We start from the raw sequence: 26,555 nt of genomic DNA on the forward strand, positions 1-26,555 counted from the left end.
TCCCTCGCCCAAGCAATAATTATAAATAAGTTTTGGGAGCTCCCAGAACAAAAGCCCACGTCCAGGATCACAGAGAAAGGCATTCTCCCTCTGTAGAGTAACAGAAAACACCTATGCTTCATCTTTGAAACCCTTGAGACATACATGTTACCTATGCCTAATGCTCAATAAACATTTGTTGGCTGGCTAGAGGATGGATGGGAAAATTAATGAGTTCTGTTTGCCATATCCCAACCTGGCATGAGTAGTTGCATTCGATCTAAAGTGGAAAAAATAAAATGGAGCTTAGGCAAACCAAACACAAACAAGATAAGACGAATACGTGGTATAAACAAAATGTGTGCATGGGTGCTATTAAGATTTCATTGCTTTTTATTTGGCAAAGTATATATTATTCATTGCCACACTAATTACTGCCACCATCCCAAACTCATAATAAAAACGTTATAGCACCCCCTTGCCACCACATGTGTAGTATGGAAAATAATATATTTTGCCATACTTGGCATTGTTATAAATATAACTGACAAAAGAGAGGTTATTCTTATAGAAATGCAAGCTTGTTCTGATATGTAAAACAAAGCTGTGAGAAAAAAAAAAAAATCAGACTGTAGAACCAAGCCTAATTGAGTTTGTAGTGCCAAACACAGCACATTCTGTCACTTACAGAGCCCACTGTTATCAATTTCACCAAAATAGTATCTATGCTCAATAACTGACATTTCTAGGGCAATAATCCTTCATTCTCTGATAATTCCACAAAGGGCAACAATTTGTATGTTGTAACAAGTAAATAATCTGAAAATGGAGCATGGGAAATAAGTCATTCTTTCTTACCATTCGGATACCTAGCTGCAGGACAGTTGACTTTTTAAAAGTACCATTCTGGTCTGAGATCTTCTGCAAATCTATTCCCAGTCTTTCCATTACCATAAATCTGTAACTATAAGAAGGAGAAGTCAAAAGGAGATGTTAAAATAGCAATGCTGAAACTGTCTATTTATGAATTTGAAACAATGGAAAAATACCCCCAACTTAACAATAAAGAATGATGCAATCTGAACCATTAGAGAACGAATGTACGTTATATTGCCATTCTTTTGCAGAAACATACTAAGTATTTACTTTGCAGTTAGTTTTTGAGTAGAAGAGCATTCTGTGCCGAACCACTCACACTGTCTTAGAACATGAAAAGAGAAGTCTTTCTAAATTAGTCTTGAACTTAATTCATTTTGACTCCATCACCTTCTTGCCATATGGCCTTGAGCATTTATTTTTCCATACAGAAGATTTTATTTATATTTGTTTCTTGACCTTATAAAATCATATTTACTTTCTCTATACATTTATAAACATGTGTTTTCCTAAATGTATGTCTTCTTTTTCTTTTCTGTTTGGGACCTCTCCCCGCCCCTTTTCTTCCCTTCATATCTGCCCCAATTCTATATCTATCTATGTATACACACACACAAATACACATAGGAATTTTTGGGTTTTTTTGACAAAAATGCAATCTAATTATATGAACTTTTCTGCATCATACTTTTTTCAATAATATCTCATTGAAATCCTTCCAAATCAACTGGTAGAGCTTTAATTGATTCCTTTAATGGGCTGCATAGTATTACATGATATAGATGTACCATGGTTTACTCAGCCATTCACTCCCCTATAGGTAGCCCTTTACTTTGTTTCAAGATTACTGTTTGTTCATTTTTTAAAAAAATTTATAGCATTTAAAGACCATTTAGGCAAAGCACTGACCTCAGCCTATCTTCTCACCTAGGAAAAGAAATATTATCACCTATCTTAAAAGGCTACTGAAAGAACAAAATGGGTACCTAACAAATGACATTTTTTTAAAATCACTACTATTAATTATTTATATGTGATGACTAGCCATGTTTGGTGAGTTTAAAAACATTTCTACAAATTTTTGGTTGTGCCTCTCAAGAGATGGAGCTAATTAGATCTCCTCTCTTGACTATGGGGTAGACTTAATGACTTGCTTCTAGCAAAGAGAACACAATAGAAATGATGGGCTATCACGTCTACAATTAGGTTATAAAAGGACTGTGACTTTCGTTTTGGATGCATGCTCTTTCTCCTTCTCTCTCTCTTTCAATTACTGCAAGCCAGCTGCCATGCCTTTATGACACTCAGGCACCCTTTGGAGAGACCTACATGGTGAGGAAGTGAGGCCTGCCAACAATCACGTGAGAGAATTTAAAAGCTGATCCTCTTAGGCCTGCCAATAGCCACATGAGCGATTTTGAAAGCAGAACTTTCCCCAGTCGAGCCTTGAGAAGACTACAGCCCAAAAGACATCTGACTATATCCTCATGAGAAGGCCTGAGCAAGAACCATCTAGGGAAGCCATTTATACATAGATAACTGACCCACAGAAACTAAGGTAATATTAGTTTGTCATTATAAGCCACCACATTTTAGGTCATTAGTTATATAGCAACAAATAACTAATAGACCACATGAGAAACAGTTACAGGACAATATTTGATTATAATAATTCCATTTTACCTTTTTCCCTTGAATTCAGCAATACCAGATCCATAAAACTGAGGAATTCCTAAATAATCAAGCTGTTTGAGTTCTATCCATTTTTTGACTGCAAAGACAAATTTCACAGGAAAAAAGGTATACTTTTTTAGAAAGGTATTTCTTACTTTTGCGTAGATGCTTAAACTTATTTAGCTAACTTAAATAGAAATTAGACCTTCCTAAAAACATTTTTTAAAAATCAAATATATCTAGCTAATAGTTGCAAATTCTATTTATCACTATAATTAACATAAAAGCATACACGGATTTCTAACATTTTAAAATTTTAAATCAGTTATAACCAAAACAAAAATAGTCATAGTCACTCTACTCAAGACTCTGTAATGACCTATATGGGAAAAGAATCTAAAAAAGAGTAGATATATATATATAATATATATATGTATATATGATTCACTTTGCTGTATAGCAGAAACTAACACAACATTGTAAATCCACTATACTCCAAAAAACTTTTTTTAATATAAAAAATAAAATATGCAATAAAAAACAGAAACAAAAATAGCACAGTCATAAAATGCATTGATATCATTTACACAAATGTTTCTATTCATTAAAAAAATTAATTCCCTTTCATGTTTGTTACATTTTTGAATATAAAATATGTTAACCACCAAAGGATCAGTAGAAAGACAGCTTTTTCTTCAATATTACTAAAAGTCTAAAGCCACAGTAGTCAAAATAAATAAATAAAAGTTGGGCAGAAAAATCATCTTACTCTGAAACTGTTGCACTGAAACTGTTTTGATTAAATTTTGTTTAAAAAAATCAAATCCACTTAATCAGGCAGCTTATTTAATTTTTCATTTTTCTACCATATATGCTTAATGTTTAAGACAGCTCTACTGATTAGCGATGAAGTCTAATGGATTCTGTTTGTCACTCTGACATAGTTTAAGCAGTTAGTAACGACTATAGTCTTAATGCTCAGAAGGTTGTTAAAGAAAACAAAGTTAATTATTGAGGTTAGACTCATCATTCTCTTTCCTAAACATAATGTAAAGGACCTTAATTATACTCATATCAATTTCCTTTAAGCTTTACTAGTCCATCTATATCATACAGTATTTATAACATGCTTTTTTTCTTCTTAGCTCTGCTCATATTTATTTCATATTCCAATCCTCTAACTGGTAGTTCTTACATCTGATATCCAGCTCCAATTAATTACTCAACATACAAATATTTAACATTTTTAACTTATTTTCTAAATCATCTTAATGTTTAATCATTTCCATACACTATGCCCGAATCTATTCTATGGTCATTCCTTTTCTTTATAATCTACTGCCCATTTTATTGTCTTTTCCTTATATCCTTTTTATCCAAATGGTTTTTTGTGAAAGAAACAATTTCATTTTACTATCTTTTATACCTAGAGAACTCTTGGTAGCTTAGGTCAACAATCCAGCATTTTATGTAAAGTAAAAGAAATAACTTTTACTTGAAATATATAACCAATTATGTATATAATATCAAGATTTGTATACCATCTGTCTTGTTTTTATATAACAGTTAACTATCATTTTACAATAAAAATTCCTAATTGAAAAGAATTTTCCATAAGGCCAGAAAAAGACAAAAATATTAACAGCCACTTTAGCAAACATATATATGGAAGTAGCTTACTTTGCTAATTTTACTTACTACAGTCTCTTTTGGCCGCTCTTTGATAAAATTTAAGTTCTGAAAATAATGGGCCATTTTCTTGATATTCCTATAAAAGAAAAGTTAACTTTATTAGAAAAAAATTTTAAAGATGGAATTGGTATTTCAACTGTGAAAATGAGTATACATATGTAATATATAATAGTACTTGAATCACAAAAATCTCAGAAAAGCACTAAATAAACAAAGAACCTCATTTTTAACATTTTGTAATGCTATCTCTACAGTCTTAGACATGAGAAAGTAGTCTTCTTATGGAAAGAACTTACTAAAAACACTAAGAACTGTACACGTACACAGACACTCAATGTGTACTAACATGTATAACAGGGTGGATACACTGCAAACTACCCTGGTGGTTCATTCATACATGAATCTTTACTGAGTGTCTACAATATTTTGTTCATAGTACTAGCCACAGGGGATACAAACAAAAATAAAACCTCATTCCTGCCTTTAAGGACTTTATCATCTAGAGCAGAGAGGAAAGGAAAGGCAGAAGATAGAGAGCTAGATAAGATACAAGGATGATAAATGTCAATGCAGAAGAACAAAATTCTCCAGTCTTTACATTTTAATAATGTGAAAATATATAATATTAGATGTATTGTTAATTAAAATTATGAAAACTAAAGGTGAGAAACATTTTTACAAAAATGAAATGAATAAAGCAGAAAATTAAAATGTCAAATATATGTGAAACACAAATTAAAGAGCAATACTTACCACTTTTATTACATGTCTTGCATCTTTATCTGGGTTATTTACGGGGAAAGCTGCAGAACAAAAGAGAATGAGGAAAACAATAGTTGTTCCCAATTACTGAATGCCTACTATATCCCAGACACTGGACTAAGAACCTCTTATGGTAGGTATCACCTCCATTTTATACAAGATGCTTCTAAGGTTTAACAAGTTGAATAATTTGTTCACTAAGTAGCAGCAGATTGGGGATTGAAACTCAAGTGTGACACCACAGCCCACACTCTTTACCATAAACCATACTCAAATATTCAAACATGGAAACCAATAGATTATATCAATCACATAGATCCAAATGTAGGGGAACCTATTTGCTGGATATATAGCATTAAACCAAATAAATGATATATACTATAATCCATTGATTGAATTTTGCTAAACTAAAATCTATGATAATTCAGAAGTGAACACTGATTCACGTTAAGTAGAAAGTTCAAAACAACTTCTACTTGGCAAAATTCTAAAATAAATCAAGTTAGAAAGAGAATAAAGTCTTTAAAAAATCATCTCCTGAGCCTAGCAATCAACTATTCCTAAATTAAAGAGTATGTATCTCATAACATAAGCTCATTTCAATTTCAAGTTATCTTACTTCATTTTATTACTTACCATTTGCATTTTAGATACAGTAATCCAACTTAAGAAAATTCCACTCTTCAAATTCTTAAATCAAATCAATCATCTCATCTACATTATCTAAATTATTAAAAGATTACTTTGTATTCAAATCTTGATAAGAGAAGTTGACATGTATATTTATTCATATTGTGAAGGTCTAGAATGTTGTCATTCAACTATTTACTCTTCATTCATTTATTCCTTTATTCATTCAACTAACCAATATTTATTTATCAAGAAGCTAGAATAGGCAAGGCACTGTGTTAAGTGTTTGTCAGGATGATGTTTAAAGGAAACTGAAAGGATTCCCTCCATCCCCCCAGCAAAGTCAGCCACAACGTCCTGTCCACTGTCCACCACAAACTGTGGGGTGTTGCTCCAGGACCTTGATTCAGACATGTATGCTCCCCCATCCATCAAACACTAATGTCTCTGTCACTAACTCCGAGCTCTATCTCCAGTCTTGAAGCTGGGCAAGTAGAGGCCTTGTAGGCCAGTGGGGTGCAGCTCAACAACCATCAAAGAAATAAGGATCTGTAACAGGCTACTTAATCTTCAGTGGAATATGCAGATAGAATCTCTCGGTTTGGCATGCAGATACCTTTGAGAGCAGTTTGTACCAATTAGCATATTGGAAATGAAAGAAAATTGTGTGTTCCTCTCTTTGCTATTGTAGAAGACACATGAAGTCCCTTATAACCATAGTGTCATAACTATGAAAGAGAAAAGCATCCCTTTGTGTTCCCCAAAACACATGCTATTCCTTTTGGGATAGACTAGCCAAGCTGAACCCAAAGCCTGCACAACCTGTTCCTCCTCCAGCTTTGAAAGAGCTGATGGAAGCTATCTGGCTGGTCTGAGGAGCCGATTTTGCAGAAATGTCCAGGTGCTTACAGGAAGGATAATCAACAGTGAGAGGTGGAAGCGCACCTTGGCTGCCCAAGGTGCCCACTGCCCCACCATGGGTAAAGCCCAGGTACAGAATGTCGCCATCCTTTACCCGATTTCATCGAACAAGCCTCTGACAGGTCTCCTATGCTCTAGCTTTCTCCTGGCTTCAATCCGTCTTCCCCAGGATGACCCAGGGGAAACGGAGTCAAGATGACGGAGTAGAAGAACGTGCAGTTCGCATCTCCTCACAAGTACACAAGTATGCATCAGAACAATTCTCACAGAGCAACTACTGGGCGCTAGTACTGACACCTAAGGGGATGGGAGGTGCCCCTGTATGACCAGGCCAGGGGTCGGGCCTGAGCTCCTGTGATGGGAGTGCCAAGTTCAAGCTGCTGGACTAACAGAGAACTTCAGGCCCCAGGGAATATTAATCAGTGTGAGCTCTCCCAGAGTTCCTCATCTCGGCACCAAGACCTGGCACCACCCAACTGCCTGCAAACTCCAGTGCTGGACATCTCAGGCCAAACAACCAGCAAGACAGGAACACAGCCATACTCATCAAAAAAAATGAGATGACAAAAAAATATGTTACAGATGAAGGAGCAAGGTAAAAACCTATAAGACAAAATAAATGAAGAGGAAATAGGCAAGCTCCCTAAAAAAGAATTCAGAGTAATGATAGTAAAGATGATCCAAAATCTGGGAAATAGAATGGAGGCACGGATCGAGAAAATACAAGAAATGTTTAACAAGGACCTAGAAGAACTAAAGAACAAACAGAGATGAACAACACAATAACTCAAGTGAAAACTACACTAGAAGGAACCAATAGCAGAATAACTGAGGCAGAAGAACAGATAAGTGAGCTGGATGATAGAATGATGGAAATATTTGCTAAGGAGCAGAATAAAGATAAAAGAATGAAAAGAAATGAGGACTGTCTAAGAGACCTTGCAGACAACATTAAACACACCAACATTCAAATGATAGGTGTCCCTGAAGAAGAAGAGAAAGAGAAAGGGTCTGAGAAACTACTTGAAGAGATTATCCTCGAAAACTTCCCTAATATGCGAAAGGAAATAGCCACCCAAGTCAGGAAGCACAGAGAGTTCCATACAGGATGAACCCAAGGAGAAACATGCCACGATACCTATCATTCAAACTAACAAAAATTAAATTCAAAGAAAAAATATTAAAAGCAGCAAGGGAAAAGCAACAAAGAACCACCCCATGGCAAACTATTTTTACCATTATGGTACCCAAGGCTGGAGAGAAATAGTCCTGCCCTAACCCTGGTCTACTCAGTACAATATTGACTCTAGGCAATGGTCTTTGCTTCCTGAGGTAGAACGCAGTAGAAACTCCCTGCTTCTTTTCTCAAAGCAAGTATCCAAAACAGCAAATACATCTTTAAACCCAACAAAATGTAAGAAACAGAAAAGCACAAAAGGAAAATGAGGGTTTCAATTAGATAAGTAACTTATTATGTTGCAAGTGGGGAAAAAAGATATCCAACCAGTCCAATGTTCTGCTCCTTGCTGATTTCAATCAGTGTATCTTTACCGCTTTATAGTCTGAATCTTCCTTTCATATGATTTTACATGAATGTGTTGACAGATACTTGAAACATCCCCACACTTGTCATTTGATAGCTACACAATATTCTCTATAAACTTCCAAGTCAGATTATATTAGAGGGCCTAAATCCAAAATCAATTGACCAGAAAGCTCTTGGAGCTGGATTTTGAACAAATAAATTGTCCTAGTGACCATGGAGGTCTCTTTACAGCAATCGATCAGTTAATTAATTAAATAAATATTTATTTCCTACTATAAATAAATAGAATCCTTCACATTCTAGGTAGTGAAATTAAATGACAGAAAACAGACAAAGACAAGGTATCTGCTTTCATAGTCTAGTGAAGAATTCAGACATTCATCAAATACTCATATGGGATGTAAAACTGTAATTATCACAAGTGTTAAAAGGAGAGGTGGACAGTATGATGAGAATGTACAATTTAATTATACAAAAGGGAATGCTTGTGCAAAAATAGCTGAAGAGGTGATGAAGGGCCAGATGCAAATCTATCTAAGAATTTCTCTCCACGAAAGATTTTAAAAGTTTGAGGTAGGGCTTCCCTGGTGGCGCAGTGGTTGGGAGTCCACCTGCCGATGCAGGGGGACACGGGTTCGTGACCCGGTCCGGGAGGATCCCACGTGCCACGGAGCAGCTGGGTCCGTGAGCCATGGCCGCTGAGCCTGCGCGTCCAGAGCCTGTGCTCTGCAGCAGGAGAGGCCACGGCGGTGAGAGGCCCGCGTACCTCAAAAAAAAAAAAAAAAAGGAAAAAAATGAATAAATAAATAAAAGTTTGAGGTATAGTTGAGGAACAGGAAACACATAATGAGATTTACATCTTGAACAGATCACTACACTGCAATGTGGAGAAAAGACTGAAAGGGAACCAGAGTAGATATAGATAGATTAGTAAGGATTTAATATTGATAGATTAAAGAGAGAACTATAGATTGGATTAGAGTATCAATGGCAGAGTAAAAGAATGAGCAGATTCCAGAAATTTCAGAAAGTGAAGCTGATAGGACTTGACCATGGAGGGAAAGGGATCTAGTCTGGTAGGTTACAGCTGACTGATCTATTAGAAGTTGAGAAGAAAGATCAATCATAGACAGTGATAGTGTTGAAAGTATAGTAGTCTCACATCCTCATTTAAATTTCTGATGAGAAGTCTGATGACCTGATAAGGAATGCATTGTACATTTACATGATATTTGCCTTTCTAGCATCTCTTTTCTATTCATTGGTAACCTCATCTGGTTGTTCCTTTGAGGAACCAAACCTCCCACTATCCATGTAGACCTAGTAGGGGTGCCTATCACGGTGTATGCTCCCTTACATTCCAGAGTTGAGCACATGACCAAGCATAGCACTTTGGAATGTACAAGCCCACAGGCCACCATAACCAGTTCAGAAAAAGCAAAGTGCCCCAACTAGGTATAAAAGTCTTCCCTAGCATTTGACATTAAAATGCTGCATAACACAAGACAGACCATAAGCTTTAAGGACACCAAAATCCTAGAAATAGCAGTGATCACTTTCCTTCGGTAAATGGAAAATAAAGCCTGATAATAAAATCCAGAACTGAGGAAAGTAGGGTTAAGGCAGGGAGAGAGAAAGAGTCCTAGTGACATTGCATAAGCCCTAAAGCTACCCATACCTAAAGCCAGAAAAGCCCTGTACTTCTCACTTACAAGAGTTAATAAATCCCCCTTTTGCTTAAATTCATTTGAATTTCTGACACTGGCAACCAAAGACTTACACAGACTGCAACAACTGTGTTCCATATGTAAGATTATTTTAAAGGTATCGTGTCATAGTTTAAATGAGCAGTATTAGGTATTACATATAAAGCAGGTCTTACATAAACACAAAAAAACAAACAATTCAAGAGAAGGATAATTATGAATTTTTAAGCATGTAATGGATACTTAACATACATATACAAAATAATGATGCATGCTATAATCAATAACATCTTTGATTTGAAAAAAGATGCAAGTAATCATAATAAATTTGAATAGACTAAGCTCACCCTCTAAGGACAGAAACTGTAAGGTTGTTAAAAAAAAAATGTATACTAAAACCTAGTGGTGCAGAGAAACAAAATAAAAAGATAAAAAATAAACTAATTAGCCAAAATCAGCTGAAAGAAAGCTGGAATATATATTTTCAAAAGTATGTAAGTCTCAGGAAAGAAGAATTATTAGACATAGAGTTAGTCCACCCTAATCATAAAAGGAACGATTCAACAGAAAGACAAAAATTATGAACTTGAAAGCACCTGATAATGTGCCTTCATAATATATGTCCAAAACAAGCAGAATTCCAAGAAAAAAAAAATGACAGTGAAAAAGATCATGGAAGATTTTAATACAATTCCATAATATATAAGCAAAAACAAATTAAAACAATAGAATTAACAGTGCTTATCTAAAGGCCACATAAAAAACAACAGAAGAATATATTTTCTTTTTAGCCCAACATAAAACATTGTTTTAACTGCCCATATTTTTACTGAGAAAGCAGGTTTCATCAAATATCAAAGAACAAGGATTATTAAGGCTACATTCTGTGACCATAATCCCTGGTCCCTAGGCCAAAGAAGAAATCACAATGAAAATTAGAAAATACACAGGACTATATAATATTGAGAATATTATATTGAATCTAGTTAGGATGTAGTTAAAGTGCAAATTTACTGCTTGTTTTTCTCTGATAGAATGTAAGCCTCACAAACACAGAATAGTTTGTTTTATTTAGATGTATCCCAAGCACCTATTATAAGGCCTAGTGGGCATTCTTTAAAATTTTGATGAATAATTTAATGAATGAAAGTAGCATCTAGAAAGAAATTTATATCATTAAAATTTTCATTTTAAGAAAACTGAGGAGTACCCAAAGTGGTGACATAGTAGGCTCCTGCACTTCCCTCCACCGAATATACAGCCACAAACCCAGCAACTCCCTCTGAAAGAGATTCAGAAACTAGCTAAGAAGGGAGTCCTTAAGCTGAAACAAAAGGATGCCAATTATTAAAATGAAAATATATAAAAGTATAAAACTAGCTGGCAAATATAGTTAAATTCAGAATATGCTAATATTGTAGTGGGTAAACCATTTACAACTCTAGTATAAAGGTTAAAAAACAAAAGTATTAGAAAAAACTATATTATAATTTGTTAATGAATACATGGGACAAAAACATGTAAATTTTGACAACAAAAACATAAAATGTGTGGAGGGGGAGCATAAAAATGTAGAGTTTTTTGTTACTCAAAGTTAAGTTATCAGCTTAAAACAGCCTGTTACAAGCATAAGATGCTTCATGTAAGCTTTACGGTAATTCCCCAAACAAAAACTTTAGATAAACAAGTGATAAAGAAATCAATGCACATCATTATGAAAAAATCATCAAATCATAAAGGAGGAGAGCAAGAGAAAAAGAAAGGAACAAAGGAACTACAAATCAACCAGAAAACAATTACCAAAATGGCAACAGTATGTTCACACCTGTCAACAATTACTTTAAATGTAAATAAACTAAATTTGCCAAAAGACAGGGTGGTTAAATGGAGAAAAAGAATAAGACCCAACTATATGACATCTAAAAGAGGTTGGTTTCTGCTTCAAAGACACACAAGATTGAAAGTGAAGGGATGGAAAAAGATGTCCTATGTAAATGGAAACCAAAAGAAAGTAGGGGAAGCTACACTTATCTCAGACAAAATATACTTTAAACCAAAAACTGTAACAGGAGACATGACCCAGCAATCCCACTACTGGGCATATATCCAGTGAAAACCATAATTCAAAAAGACACATGCACCCCAATGTTCACTGCAGCACTATTTACAATAAACAGGACATGGAAGCAACCTAAGTGTCCATCGACAGATAAATGAATAAAGAAGATGTGGCACATATATACAATGGAATATTACTCAGCCATAAAAAGGAACGAAATTGAGTTATTTGTAATGAGGTGGATGGACCTAGAGATTATCACACAGAGTGAAGTAAGTCAGAAAGAGAAAAATATCGTTTATTAATGCATATATTTGGAATCTAGAACAAATGTATGGATACCAAGGGGGAAAGGGAGGGTGTGGAAGGAACTGGGAGACTGGGATTGACATATATACACTATTGATACTATGTGTAAAATAGATAACTAATGAGAACCTACTGTATAGCACAGGGAACTCTACTCAATGCTCTGTGGTGACCTAAATGTGAAGGAAATCCAGAAAAGAGGGGATATATGTATACGTATAGCTGATTCATTTTGCTGTTCAGCAGAAACTAATGCAACATTGTAAAGCAACTCTACTCCAATAAAAATTAATTTTAAAAGATACATAAAAGACAATGAGGATCCTTATATAATGATAAAGGGATCCGTTCATCAAGAGGATATGACAATTGTAAATATCTATGTACCCAAGATAGGTGCACCTAAATATATAAAACAAATATTAATAGATCTGAAGGGGGAAATAGTCTGCAATAGAGTAATAGTACAGGGCTTCAATACACTGCTTTCAACAATGGACAGATCATCCAGATTAGAAAATCAGTGAGGAAATAAAGGATGTAAACTACATGTTACATAAGAGGGACCTAACAGATATATACAGAACAGTCCATCAAAAGCAGCAGAATACATTCTTCTCAAGCACACATGGAACGTTTTTTAGGATAGATCATGCTAGGTGACAAAGCAAGTCCTAACAAATTTAAGAAACTGAAATCATATCAAGTATCTTTTCTGACCACAATGGTACAAAACTAGATATCGATTACAAGAGAAAACCTGGAAAATGCATAAGTGTGTGGAGATTGAACAATACACTCCTGAACAACCAATGGCTCAAAGAAGAAATTTTTTTTTTTTTTTGCGGTACGCAGGCCTCTCTCTGCTGTGGCCTCTCCTGTTGCGGAGCACAGGCTCTGGACACACAGGCTCAGCAGCCATGGCTCACGGGCCCAGCCGCTCCGCAGCATGTGGGATCTTCCTGGACTGGGGCACGAACCCATGTCCCCTGCACCAACAGGTGGACTCTCAACCACTGTGCCACCAGGGAAGCCCTCAAAGAAGAAATTTTTTAAAATCAAGAAATAACTTGAGACAAATGAAAATGGAAACACAACATATCACTACTTACGGGTTACAGCAAAAACAGTTTTAAGAAGGAATTTTATAACAATAAACATCTACACTAAGAAAAAAGAAAAATCCAATATATATTCTAACTTTACATATCAAGGAACTAGATAAAGAAAAAAGGAAGCTCAAAATTAGAAAAAGGAAATAAAGATCAGAATGGAAATAAATAGAGACTAGAAAGACAATTGAAAAGATCAAGTCAGACAAAGACACTACTAGAAAAGAAAATTACACACCAATATCCCTGATGAAGATACATGCAAAAATACTCAACAAATAATTAGCAAACTGAATTCAACAGTACATTAAAGGATCATATACCACAATCAAGTGGGATTTATTTTGGGATGCAAAGATGGTTCAACATATGCAAATCAATTAACGTGATAAACTACATTAACAAAATGAAGGATAAAAATCATATGATCATATCAATAGATGCGGAAAAAGCATTTGACAAAATTCAAAATGCTGTCATGATCAAAAACTCAAATACTGGGTATAGAAGGAACATACCTCAACATAATAAAGGCTAATTATGTGAAGCCCACATCCAACATCACACCCAAAAGTGAAAAGCTGAAAGCTTTTCCTTTAAGATCAGGAACAAGATAAGGATGCCCACTCTCGCCACTTTTATTCAACATAGTACTGGAAGTCCTAGCCAGAGAAATCAGGCAATAAAAAGAAATAAAAGGCATCCAAATTGGGAAGAAAGAATGTAAAATTATCTCTGTTTGTAGATGACATTCTATAGAGAAAATCCTTAAGACTCCAGGATACAAAATCAATATACAAGAATCAACTGTGTTTCCATACACTAACGATGAGGTATCATAAAGAAAAATTCAGAAAACAATCCCACTTATAGTACCATCAAGAAGAACCCATTACTTAGGAATAAATTTAACCAAGGATGAGAAAGATCTGTACACCAGAGACCTGAAAACATTGATGAAAGAAATGCAGAGGACAGAATAAATGGGAAGATATTACATGCTCATGGATCAGAAGAATCAATAGTGTTAAAACATTCAGACTACCCAGGGCAATCTACAGATTCAATGTAATACCTACCAAAATTCCAGTGGCATCTTTCACAGAAATTTCTTAAAAATCCTAAAATTTGTATGGAACCACAAAAGACCCTGAATAGGCAAAGTATACTGAGCAAGAAGAACAAAGCTGGAGGCATCACACTCTCTGATTTCAAACTGTATTACAAAGCTATAATAATCAAAACAGTATGGTATTGGCATAAAAACAGAAGTGTAAATCAATGGTACAGAATAGAGAGTCCAGAAATAATTCATGGTCAATTAATTTTTGACAAAGGAGTCAAGAATATACAATGTAGAAAGGACAGGCTCTTCAATAAATGGTGCTGGGAACACTAGATAGCCACATGCAAAAGAATTAAACTGGACCCTTATGTTATACTGTACACAAAAATCAACTCAGAATGGATTTAAAGACTTGAGTGTAAGACCTAAAACCATAAAAGATCCAGAAGAAAACACAGGGGGTTGGCTCCTTCATATCTGTCTTGGTAATGACTGTTTTGGATTTAACACCAAAAACAGAGGCAATAAAAGCAAAAATACATAAGTGGGACTAACTAAAAAACTAAAAATTTCTGCACAGCAAAGGAAACCGTCAACAAAATGAGAAGGCAACCTATGGAATGAGAGAAAATATTTGCAAACCACATATCCAATATCAAAATATACTTACTAGGATCATACAACTCAATAGCAAAAAAACCCAAATAACCAAATTTTAAAATGGCCAAAGGCTCTTATAGATTTTCTCCAAAGAAGACATTCAAATGGCCAACAGGTGCATTAAACAGTGCTCACCATCACCAATCATCAGGGAAAGGCAAATTAAACCACAGTGAATATTACCTCACACCTGTTAGCAGGGCTATTATCAAATAGACAAGAAGTAACAAATGCTGGTGAGGATGTGGAGAAAAGGAAATGCTTTGTACACTATTGGTAGGAATATAAACTGGTATAACCATTATGGAAAACAATATGGAGGTTCTTCAGGAAATTAAAACTAGAACTATCATGTGATCTAGCAATTCCACTTCTGGGTATACCCAAAGGAAACAAAAGCCTGTTTGAAATGACTCCATAATGTATGATTCCAACTGTATGCCATTCTGGAACAGGGGGCAGAGGGATAAATAGGTGGTACACAGGAGAAACTTAGGGCAGTGAAACTACTCTGTATGATACTATAATGGTGGATACATGACATCATGCATTGGTCAAAACTCATAAAACTGTACTATATAAGTGAACCCTACTGTAAACTATGGACTTTAGTTAATAAATTATAACAAAATCACCACACTAATTCAAGACATCAATGCCAAAATTATACAGATTTTGGAACTATCTGATAAAGACTTCAAAGCAACTATTTAAAAAATGTTCCAGCAAATAATGTTCCTTCAAAGCAACTATTTTAAAAATGTTCCACTTTTGGAACAAATGGAAAGACAGACAATGCATCAAAGACACAGAATATACAAAGAAAAAGTTAAATGACACTTTTGGAAATGAAAAATACAATGACAAAAAAAAATTTTTTAATTCGTGATTGGGCTCAGTATGATTATAGAGATGACACATGAAAGAGTCACTAAACTTTAGGATGGATCAATAAAAATGTATCCAAGCTGAAAAACAGCAAGATAGAGTATGGAAAAATTGAACAGAGTCTCAGGATCCTGTAGGCAATAACAAAACATTTAACACTCATGATATTGGAGTTCCAGAGGTAGAGAGGTAAGAGTGTGGTGCTGAAAAAAATATTTGATAAATAATGGCTGAAATGTCCCAAATTTTATATATACATAAACCTACAGTTCAGTGAATCCCCATGGGGATAAACTCAAAGAAATCAATGCCCAGACACATATAATCAAACTACTGAAAGCGAAAACAAAGAAAAATCTTGAAAGGCGCTGGAGTAAAAAATAAATTAACTACAGGGTAAAATGACTCAAATTACTGTGGATTTCTCATCAGAAACCCTGAAGACCAGAGGGAAGAGTCACAACGTGTTTGAAGTGCTGAAAAGAACAGTCAATCCAATATCCAGCAAAAATATCCTTCTGGAATTAAAGCTAAATAAAGACATTCTCCAGTGAAGAACAACTAAGAGTAGCCATAGCCAGCAGATCTGCTATATAAGAATTGCTAAAGAAATATTCAGAAAAGAAAAGAAAATCATACAAGGAAATGTGAGCTATCAGGAATAAAAGAAGAGAAAAAAATGGTAAATATTGGGAAAATGTAATGGATTACGCTTTCCTTCAGTTAAAATGTGTTTGATGGTTAAAGCAAAAATTATAATATGGTCTGGGGGAATTTAAGTTAATATAGATGTAATATATGACAACTAAAACATATCAGAATTTGTGGGATTCTGTCAGAGAAGGACTTAGAAACAAATTTAGCACTGAACACTTATACTACAAAAGAAGAAAGATTCAAATAAGTAAGTTTCCACCTAAGGGAATTAGGGGGAAAAAAGGGCAAACTAAACCCAAAATAAATGGAAAGAAGGAGACAAAAAAGAAAAAAAAAACAAACTGGTGAGATTGAAAACAGAAAAATACAGTAAATCCACAAAACCAAGAGCTGTTTCTTTGAAATGATCAATAAAATTTACAAACCCACTGTCAAGACTGACAAAAAAGAAAAGCAAAAAAAGAGAAAAATGATCCATATAAGGAATGAAAAAGGAGTATCACTACAGAAACTGCTAACATTAAAAGTATAATAAACTAATACTATGAACAACTCTATACATAGAAATTTGACAACTTAGATGGAATGGAAATGCTTAAAATTCACAAACTACTAAAAGTTACCTGATATGAAGCAAATAACCAAACAAGTCCCAGGTGAAATCAAGTTCTAAACAAACAAACAAACATCCTTTGGAAAAGGTATCTCTAACCCCAGATGGCTTCACTGTAGAATTCTACAAAACACATGAAAAACAAGTAACATCAATTCTATATATTCACTTCCAGAAAGCAAAAAAGGAGGGAATAATTCACAACTCATTTTATGAAACCAGCATTATCCTAAAACCAAAACCAAAATCAAACAAAGACAGTAGGGGGAAAAAGAAAGAAAGAAAGAAAAAGAAAACTATAGACCAATATCCTCCCCTCATAATGCTGATGCAAAAGAAAAAAAAAAAAGAAATCAATGTTATCCACCATATTAAGAATCTAAAAAAGAAAAACCAAATGATCCTATCAATTAATGCAGAAAAAGTATTTGACAAAATTCGATACCCATTCAGGATAAAAACTCTCAGTATAGTAAGGAGTGCTTCCTCAATTTGAAAAAGAATACTACAAACAACCTATAGCTAACATTATACTAAGTGATGAGGGCTGAATGCTTTCTCCCTTAAACTGGGAACAGTCAAGGACGTCCACTCTCACCATTCCTACTCAATAAAGTGCTGGAAGTCCTAGCCAGTGCAAGGAGTCAGGAAACAAAAAGTACACAGATTCGAAAGGAAGAAATAAAGTGATCCCTACTTGCAGATGACAAGATGACAAGATTATCTATATAGAAAATTCCAAAGAATCTGAAAAAAAAAAAATCCTAGGACTAATAAGTAAATTTACCAAGATGATGGGACGTATAGTCAACAAGCAAAAATCAACTGTATTTTTATATACTAATAATGTACAACTGGAAACCAAAATTACAAAAGCAATACCATTTTTAATAGCATCAAAAATTTTAAAAGAAAAAGAAAAACTTACATATATACCTAAAAGTGCATGTACAGGACCAATATGCCAAAAGCCAAAATGCTGATGAAAGAAATCGAAGACCTAAAGAAATGGAGAGAGATACTCTATTTGCAGATTGAAGACTCAACATTAAAAATGTCAATTCTCCAAAATTTTGTCTCTGACAAAAGAGAGGCAAAAATATTACTGAAAACAAACACACAATATACAACTTTGGCAGAAAATGCAAAAAGGAAAACAGTAGGCTTCAAGGGGGAGGTGAACTTAAATTAAACACTATTTGAATATGTAGAAACTCGAGATAGAATGCAGGTCATAAACAAAACAAGCAAGACAATATTGGTATTTATTTCTATGCTTGGGTTCCAAGACTATGACATATAAAAATTCTGATTTTTCTTTACATTTACTACTAATAAATCACCACGCACAATTTTTAAAATGAGTTCTTGTACAGTTGGGGAAGAAAGATCTTATTCTCTATAATGCTGTTAAGTCCCCTCCAAATATAAATCATTTCTTATTAATTGCATATTCAACTCTGGAGCTTATTAATTATTGTAGCATAATCAGTTATCTTCAACTGTTTCAGTAACAGGATGTTTCTTGGCAGCCTGATACAAAGAACAGATCAAAGCAGAAATGCTCAGGTTGAAACATGGGTGGAGTGACCACAGCCCCTACTCCTTTCACCTGTATACCTGGGTTCCATAAAGACCAGTGTGAAGACCTACTGGTGATTGATTTGTCATTTCCTGTTTATAATACCTCTAGTTATATTTGTAACATGTTGTTATTGAACACCTGCTAGATTTTCCTTCTTCTTTAAGAAAAACGAACAGTAGCATTCTGGTCATATTGAATTCTATGATTACATTTTCACTTGGCTTTATTAACATTTTGCCATTACATAATGTCCTTGTTTAGTTCACTTAATAATTTTTACTACGGAATATAAAACAATTTTAAAAATGCTTATCTTACTCTTTGCTTACATGTGCATTAAAAAACTCGATCTTTTAGTGTCTTTATATTTTATTGTACTAGGTATTTCTCTTTTGGCAAGTGATTATGGGGTTTTTGTCAATGACATTCTTTAATAGGGGATTTCAGACAGTTTTCATCTAATGTAGTAATTGGCAATTGAATTATAATACAACACTGTACATTTATATTATTGTTATTCGTTTTTGCTCTCCTTCACCGATTACTTACTGGTTGTGGTACATATTACATATGTTATCTTATAATAGACTACCTTTCAATCCATTTATCTATTTCTTAAACACTCTTCACACTGATATACTCTAATTCAGATGTTTTCATTATTATTATTATTAACTAAACATTTCGAGCTTGCTTGAAGAGTTGATATGTACCAACCTTTCCGTTTAACTCTTAACCCTATATTTCCTAACCAGTTCTTTAATCTACTTTAGAAATGTGAATTGCATTATAAAATTATATTCGTAAGTCCAGTTTTTACTAAACTTTTTACTTTGTGTCATCAAATCTTTTTGTAATTCATTTATTTCTTGGAAGTCTTTTTCACTTATATACTTTCAAGTCTACTTTATCTTTGTGGTAATCTGTTATAAAATGATTTCAGATTTCCTAAGTCCTCAAATGTTTCCTTCTCTCTTAAGAGGCATTCAGTTTGGCCAGACAGTGTACTGGAATGACAGCCATATTTCTCTTAGCTATTATGAAGTTATTCTATTGTTAGTCTATGAATTAAGGGCTGAAGTAGTTCCTGCACTCCCTCCCTGAAATGATATTACACATTCTGCATTTCAAACTTAACAAGCCACTAGGTAAGAACTTTGGCTCCACCCTCACTTTTTGAAACACTTGCTAATATTCATGCTGAAATAGGTTTCAAATAAGGGAAATCTTTCTTATCTTTCATTATGGTCTCTGTTTTGAAAGTCTTTACCTTTTCATGTAATGTTCTTATTATCCAAAACTATACTACACAAAAAGATAACAGAACCATTACTTTTTCTTCTTGATGTTCTCTTTACATCATTTTTCTATGTCTTAGATTTATTTTGCTTGCTCATTAGTAGTATAGCTAATTCTTTGCTCAGCTGGGTCAATTCTTTCCTTACACCTCTATCCATGTTTCAATATCTCTCACCATCTTTCAGGATCTCACAGATCTTCAGGGTCAGAAAGAACTTAAAAGCCCTTCCCCGAATAAAAATCTCTTATTTTTAAGACAGATTCCATAATGCATTCCATTTACATTAAACTAGTTAATTTCAGAACATTTGTACTTGGTCAAAAGCTTTCTGATGAAGTAGTAATTCTGATACTATAGAAGTCTTATAATGTTTTTCTTCCCCTTTCCATCACACAGCAACAATGGTCTATTAGGTACACAACTTTGTTTTGCTTTCTTTTCATTTGTCTTGAAGTGTATTGTGTGGAGATTTTTTAGTGGATTTTACTACTTTTCCTTCTACCACCCTCCTAAAACTTTATAAGACAGGAGGTTTACATAACTAATACTTCAGGCCCAACTGTAATACTTACATATGACACTGGAGATATATGTTAGAACTGTAACACATGATCTTTTAATAGAAACAAGATCAAGTATAATGAACAGCATTTTTCTTCACATTCTCCAGAAACTGAAATTAATAACTGTATATCACCATAAGCACTCAATAACATGTATTCTAAAGTAATATATTTTGTTCATTCTTTTCCTTGCTATGTATATACTCCCAAGAAAAAAGTATCAGCATAAAAACTAGCTTTGCAATATCTAATAACTATCTCCATTAAAAACACTTAAAGATTTGCCTCTTCATGAAATGTTATACTTTTTTCATAAAATCATCTATAGGTACATAATAAATTACTATTGTGTAATAATTAATATCTTGGCAAAACTGAATACTTTTTCAAAAACTATACTTCTATTATATATAAAATATTTTGGCATCTGAACAAATTCTATAAAGAAACATATTCTTTATCAACATTTCACTTATCCAAGTATTTATTTTTGTTTATTTTACTCTTAAAAAGACCTAGTTTTCTAAATACTGTATCTTTAAATTGTTATCCAGGACTTCACTGGTGGTGCAGGGGTTAAAAATCCGTCTGCCAATGCAGGGGACATGCGTTTGAACCCTGGTCCGGGAAGATCCCACATGCCGCAGAGCAATTAAGCTCGTGCACCACAGCTACGGAGCCTGCACTCTAGAGCCCGCGAACCACAATTACTGAGGCTGCGTGCCACAACTATTGAAGCCCGCACACCTAGAGCCCATGCTCTGCAACAAAGACAAGCCACTGCACTGAGAAGCCCACGCACAGGAACAGAGTAGGCCCCACTCACCGTGACTAGAGAAAGCCTGTGCAGCAACTAAGACCCAATGCAGCCAAAAAATTAATTAATTAATTAATTAAAAAAATTATTATCCAATGAAAAAAGACATAGTCAAAAATAATTCAACAGATGAAGGAGCAAGATAAAAACCAACCAGACCTAACAAATGAAGAGGAAATAGGCAGTCTACCTGAAAAAGAATTCAGAATAATGATAGTAAAGATGATCCAAAATCTTGGAAAAAGAATACAGAAAATGCAAGAAACATTTAACAAGGACCTAGAAGAACTAAAGATGAAACAAGCAATGATGAACAACACAATAAATGAAATTAAAAATACTCCAGATGGGATCAATAGCAGAATAACTGAGGCAGAAGAACGGATAAGTGACCTGGAAGATAAAATAGTGGAAATAACTACTGCAGAGCAGAATAAAGAAAAAAGAATGAAAAGAACTGAGGACAGTCTCAGACACCTCTGGGACAACATTAAACGCACCAACATTCGAATTATAGGGGTTCTAGAAGAAGAAGAGAAAAAGAAAGGGACTGAGAAAATATTTGAAGAGATTATAGTTGAAAACTTCCCTAATATGGGAAAGGAAATAGTTAATCAAGTCCAGGAAGCACAGAGAGTCCCATACAGGATTAATCCAAGGAGAAACACACCAAGACACATATTAACCAAACTGTCAAAAATTAAATACAAAGAAAACATATTAAAAGCATCAAGGGAAAAACAACAAATAACACACAAGGGAATCCCCATAAGGTTAACAGCTGATCTTTCAGCAGAAACTCTGCAACCCAGAAGGAACTGGCTGGACATATTTAAAGTGATGAAGGAGAAAAACCTGCAACCAAGATTACTCTACCCACCAAGGATCTCATTCAGATTTGATGGAGAAATTAAAACCTTTATAGACAAGCAAAAGCTGAGAGAGTTCAGCACCACCAAACCAGCTTTACAACAAATGCTAAAGGAACTTCTCTAGGCAAGAAACACAAGAGAAGGAAAAGACCTACAATAAGGAACCCAAACAATTAAGAAAATGGGAATAGGAACATACATATCGATAATTACCTTAAATGTAAATGGACTAAATGCTCCCACCAAAAGACACAGACTGGCTGAATGGATACAAAAACAAGACCCATATATATGCTGTCTATAAGAGACCCACTTCAGACCTAGAGACACATACAGACTGAAAGTAAGGGGATGGAGAAAGATATTCCATGCAAATGGAAACCAAAAGAAAGCTGGAGTAGCAATTCTCATATCAGACAAAAGAGACCTTAAAATAAAGACTACTAGAAGAGACAAAGAAGGACACTACATAATGATCAAGGGATCGATCCAAGAGGAAGATATAACAATTGTAAATATTTATGCACCCAATATAGGAGCACCTCAATACATAAGGCAAATACTAACAGCCATAAAAGGGGAAATCGACAGTAACACATTCATGGTAGGGGACTTTAACACCCCACTTTCACCAATGGACAGATCATCCAAAATGAAAATAAATAAGGAAACACAAGCTTTAAATGACACATTAAACAAGATGGACTTAATAGATATTTATAGGACATTCCATCCAAAAACAACAGAATACACATTTTTCTCAAGTGCTCATGGAACATTCTCCAGGATAGATCATACCTTGGGTCACAAATCAAGCCTTGGTAAATTTAAGAAAATTGAAATTGTATCAAATATCTTTTCCGACCACAACACTATGAGACTAGATATCAATTACAGGGAAAGATCTGTAAAAAATACAAACACATGGAGGCTAAACAATACACTACTTAATAACGAAGTGATCACTGAAGAAATCAAAGAGGAAATCAAAAAATACCTAGAAACAAATGACAATGGAGACATGACGACCCAAAACCTATGGGATGCAGCAAAAGCAGTTCTAAGAGGGAAGTTTATAGCAATAAAATCCTACCTTAAGAAACAGTAAACATCTCGAATAAACAACCTAACTTTACACCTAGAGCAATTAGAGAAAGAACAAAAAAAAAAAACCCACAGTTAGCAGAAGGAAAGAAATCATAAAGATCAGATCAGAAATAAATGAAAAAGAAATGAAGGAAACAATAGCAAGATCCATAAAACTAAAAGCTGGTTCTTTGAGAAGATAAACAAAATTGATAAACCATTAGCCAGACTCATCAAGAAAAAGAGGGAGAGGACTCAAATCAATAGAATTAGAAATGAAAAAGAAGAAGTAACAACTGACACTGCAGAAATACAAAAGATCATGAGAGATTACTACAAGCAACTCTATGCCAATAAAATGGACAACCTGGAAGAAATGGAAAAATTCTTAGAAATGCACAACCTGCCGAGACTGAATCAGGAAGAAATAGAAAATATGAACAGACCAATCACAAGCACTGAAATTGAAACTGTGATTAAAAATCTTCCAACAAACAAAAGCCCAGGACCAGATGGCTTCACATGCGAATTCTATCAAACATTTAGAGAAGAGCTAACAGCTATCCCTCTCAAACTCTTCCAAAATATAGCAGAGGGAGGAACACTCCCAAACTCATTCTACGAGGCCACCATCACCCTGATACCAAAACCAGACAAGGATGTCACAAAGAAAGAAAACTACAGGCCAATATCACTGATGAACAGAGATGCAAAAACCCTCAACAAAATACTAGCAAACAGAATCCAACAGCACATTAAAAGGATCATACACCATGATCAAGTGGGGTTTATCCTGGAATGCAAGGATTCTTCAATATACGCACATCAATCAACGTGATACACCATATTAACAAATTGAAGGAGAAAAACCATATGATCATCTCAATAGACACAGAGAAAGCTTTTGAAAAAATTCAACACCCATTTATGATGAAAACCCTGCAGAAAGTAGGCATAAGGGAACTTTCCTCAACATAATAAAGGCCATATATGACAAACCCATAGCCAAAATCGTCCTCAATGGTGAAAAACTGAAAGCATTTCCAACAAGATCAGGAACAAGACAAGGTTGCCCACTCTCACCACTCTTATTCAACATAGTTTTGGAAGTTTTAGCCACAGTAATCAGAGAAAAAAAGGAAATAAAAGGAATCCAAATCGGAAAAGAAGAAGTAAAGCTGTCACTGTTTGCAGATGACATTATACTATACATAGAGAATCCTAAAGATGCTACAAGAAAACTACTAGAGCTAATCAATGAATTTGGTAAAGTAGCAGGATACAAAATTAATGCACAGAAATCTCTGGCATTCCTATACACTAATGATGAAAAATCTGAAAGTGAAATCAAGAAAACACTCCCATTTACCATTGCAACAAAAAGAATAAAATATCTAGGAATAAACCTACCTAAGGAGACAAAAGACCTGTATGCAGAAAATTATAAGACACTGATGAAAGAAATTAAAGATGATACAAATAGATGGAGAGATATACCATGTTCTTGGATTGGAAGAATCAACATTGTGAAAATGAGTCTACTACCCAAAGCAATCCAGAGATTCAGTGCAATCCCTATCAAACTACCACTGGCATTTTTCACAGAACTAGAACAAAAAATTTCACAATTTGTATGGAAACACAAAAGACCCCGAATAGCCAAAGCAATCTTGAGAACGAAAAACGAAGCTGGAGGAATCAGGCTCCCTGACTTCATACTATACTACAAAGCTATAGTAATCAAGACAGTATGGTACTGGCACAAAAACAGAAAGATAGATCAATGGAACAGGATAGAAAGCCCAGAGATAAACCCATGCACCTATGGTCACCTTATATTTGATAAAGGAGGCAGGAACGTACAGTGGAGAAAGGACAGCCTCTTCAATAAGTAGTGCTGGGAAAACTGGACAGGTACATGTAAAAGTATGAGATTAGATCACTCCCTAACACCATACACAAAAATAAGCTCAAAATGGATTAAAGACCTAAATGTAAGGCCAGAAACTATCAAACTCTTAGAGGAAAACATAGGCAGAACACTCTATGACATAAATCACAGCAAGATCCTTTTTGACCCACCTCCTAGAGAAATGGAAATAAAAACAAACAAATGGGACCTAATCAAACTTCAAAGCTTTTGCACAGCAAAGGAAACCATAAACAAGACCAAGACAACCCTAACAATGGGAGAAAATATTTGCAAATGAAGCAACTGACAACAGATTAATCTCCAAAATTTATAAGCAGCTCATGCAGCTCAATAACAAAAAAACAAACAACCCAGTCCAAAAATGGGCAGAAGACCTAAATAGACATTTCTCCAAAGAAGATATACAGACTGCCAACAAACACATGAAAGAATGCTCAACATCATTAATCATTAGAGAAATGCAAATCAAAACTACAATGAGATATCATCTCACACCAGTCAGAATGACCATCATCAAAAAATCTAGAAACAATAAATGCTGGAGAGGGTGTGGAGAAAAGGGAACACTCTTGCACTGCTGCTGGGAATGTGAATTGGTACAGCCACTATGGAGAACAGTATGGAGGTTCCTTAAAAAACTACAAATAGAACTACCATATGACCCAGCAATCCCACTACTGGGCATATACCCTGAGAAAAACATAATTCAAAAAGAGTCATGTACCAAAATGTTCACTGCAGCTCTATTTACAATAGCCCAGAGATGGAAACAACCTAAGTGCCCATCATCGGATGAATGGATAAAGAAGATGTGGCACATATATACAATGGAATATTACTCAGCCATAAAAAGAAACAAAATTGAGCTATTTGTAATGAGGTGGATAGACCTAGAGTCTGTCATACAGAGTGAAGTAAGTCAGAAAGAAAAAGACAAATACCGTATGCTAACACATATATATGGAATTTAAGGAAAAAAAAATGTCATGAAGAACCTAGGGGTAAGACAGGAATAAAGACACAGACTTACTGGAGAATGGATTTGAGGATATGGGGAGGGGGAAGGGTGAGCTGTGACAGGGCGAGAGAGAGTCATGGATATATACACACTAACAAACGTAAGGTAGATAGCTAGTGGGAAGCAGCCGCATGGCACAGGGATATCAGCTCGGTGCTTTGTGACAGCCTGGAGGGGTGGGATAGGGAGAGTGGGAGGGAAGGAGATGCAAGAGGGAAGAGATATGGGAAC

At 34.7% G+C, this 26,555-nt stretch overlaps 1 protein-coding gene across 6 annotated transcripts in view; it reads right to left on the reverse strand.

The window, feature by feature from the left end:
* The window catches only part of VRK2 (VRK serine/threonine kinase 2), a 120,097-nt gene that overhangs the window by 51,456 nt on the left and 42,086 nt on the right, over positions 1-26,555 (reverse strand). For 4 of the 6 annotated variants that reach the window (XM_060309552.2, XM_030877290.3, XM_070046872.1 and 1 more), the window contains exons 3-7: positions 18,079-18,150; positions 4,975-5,024; positions 4,228-4,297; positions 2,539-2,626; positions 838-943 (exon numbers count right to left, since the gene is read on the reverse strand). In XM_060309552.2, the coding sequence (XP_060165535.1) occupies positions 838-943; positions 2,539-2,626; positions 4,228-4,297; positions 4,975-5,024; positions 18,079-18,150 (386 nt within the window). The remainder of the gene's footprint in view (positions 1-837; positions 944-2,538; positions 2,627-4,227; positions 4,298-4,974; positions 5,025-18,078; positions 18,151-26,555) is intronic. The other 2 variants (XM_060309553.2, XM_030877292.3) reach the window with 1 other exon arrangement.

The sequence above is a fragment of the Globicephala melas genome, chromosome 12 (genome assembly GCF_963455315.2).
Source record: "Globicephala melas chromosome 12, mGloMel1.2, whole genome shotgun sequence".
In the NCBI taxonomy this organism is placed as follows: domain Eukaryota; kingdom Metazoa; phylum Chordata; class Mammalia; order Artiodactyla; family Delphinidae; genus Globicephala; species Globicephala melas.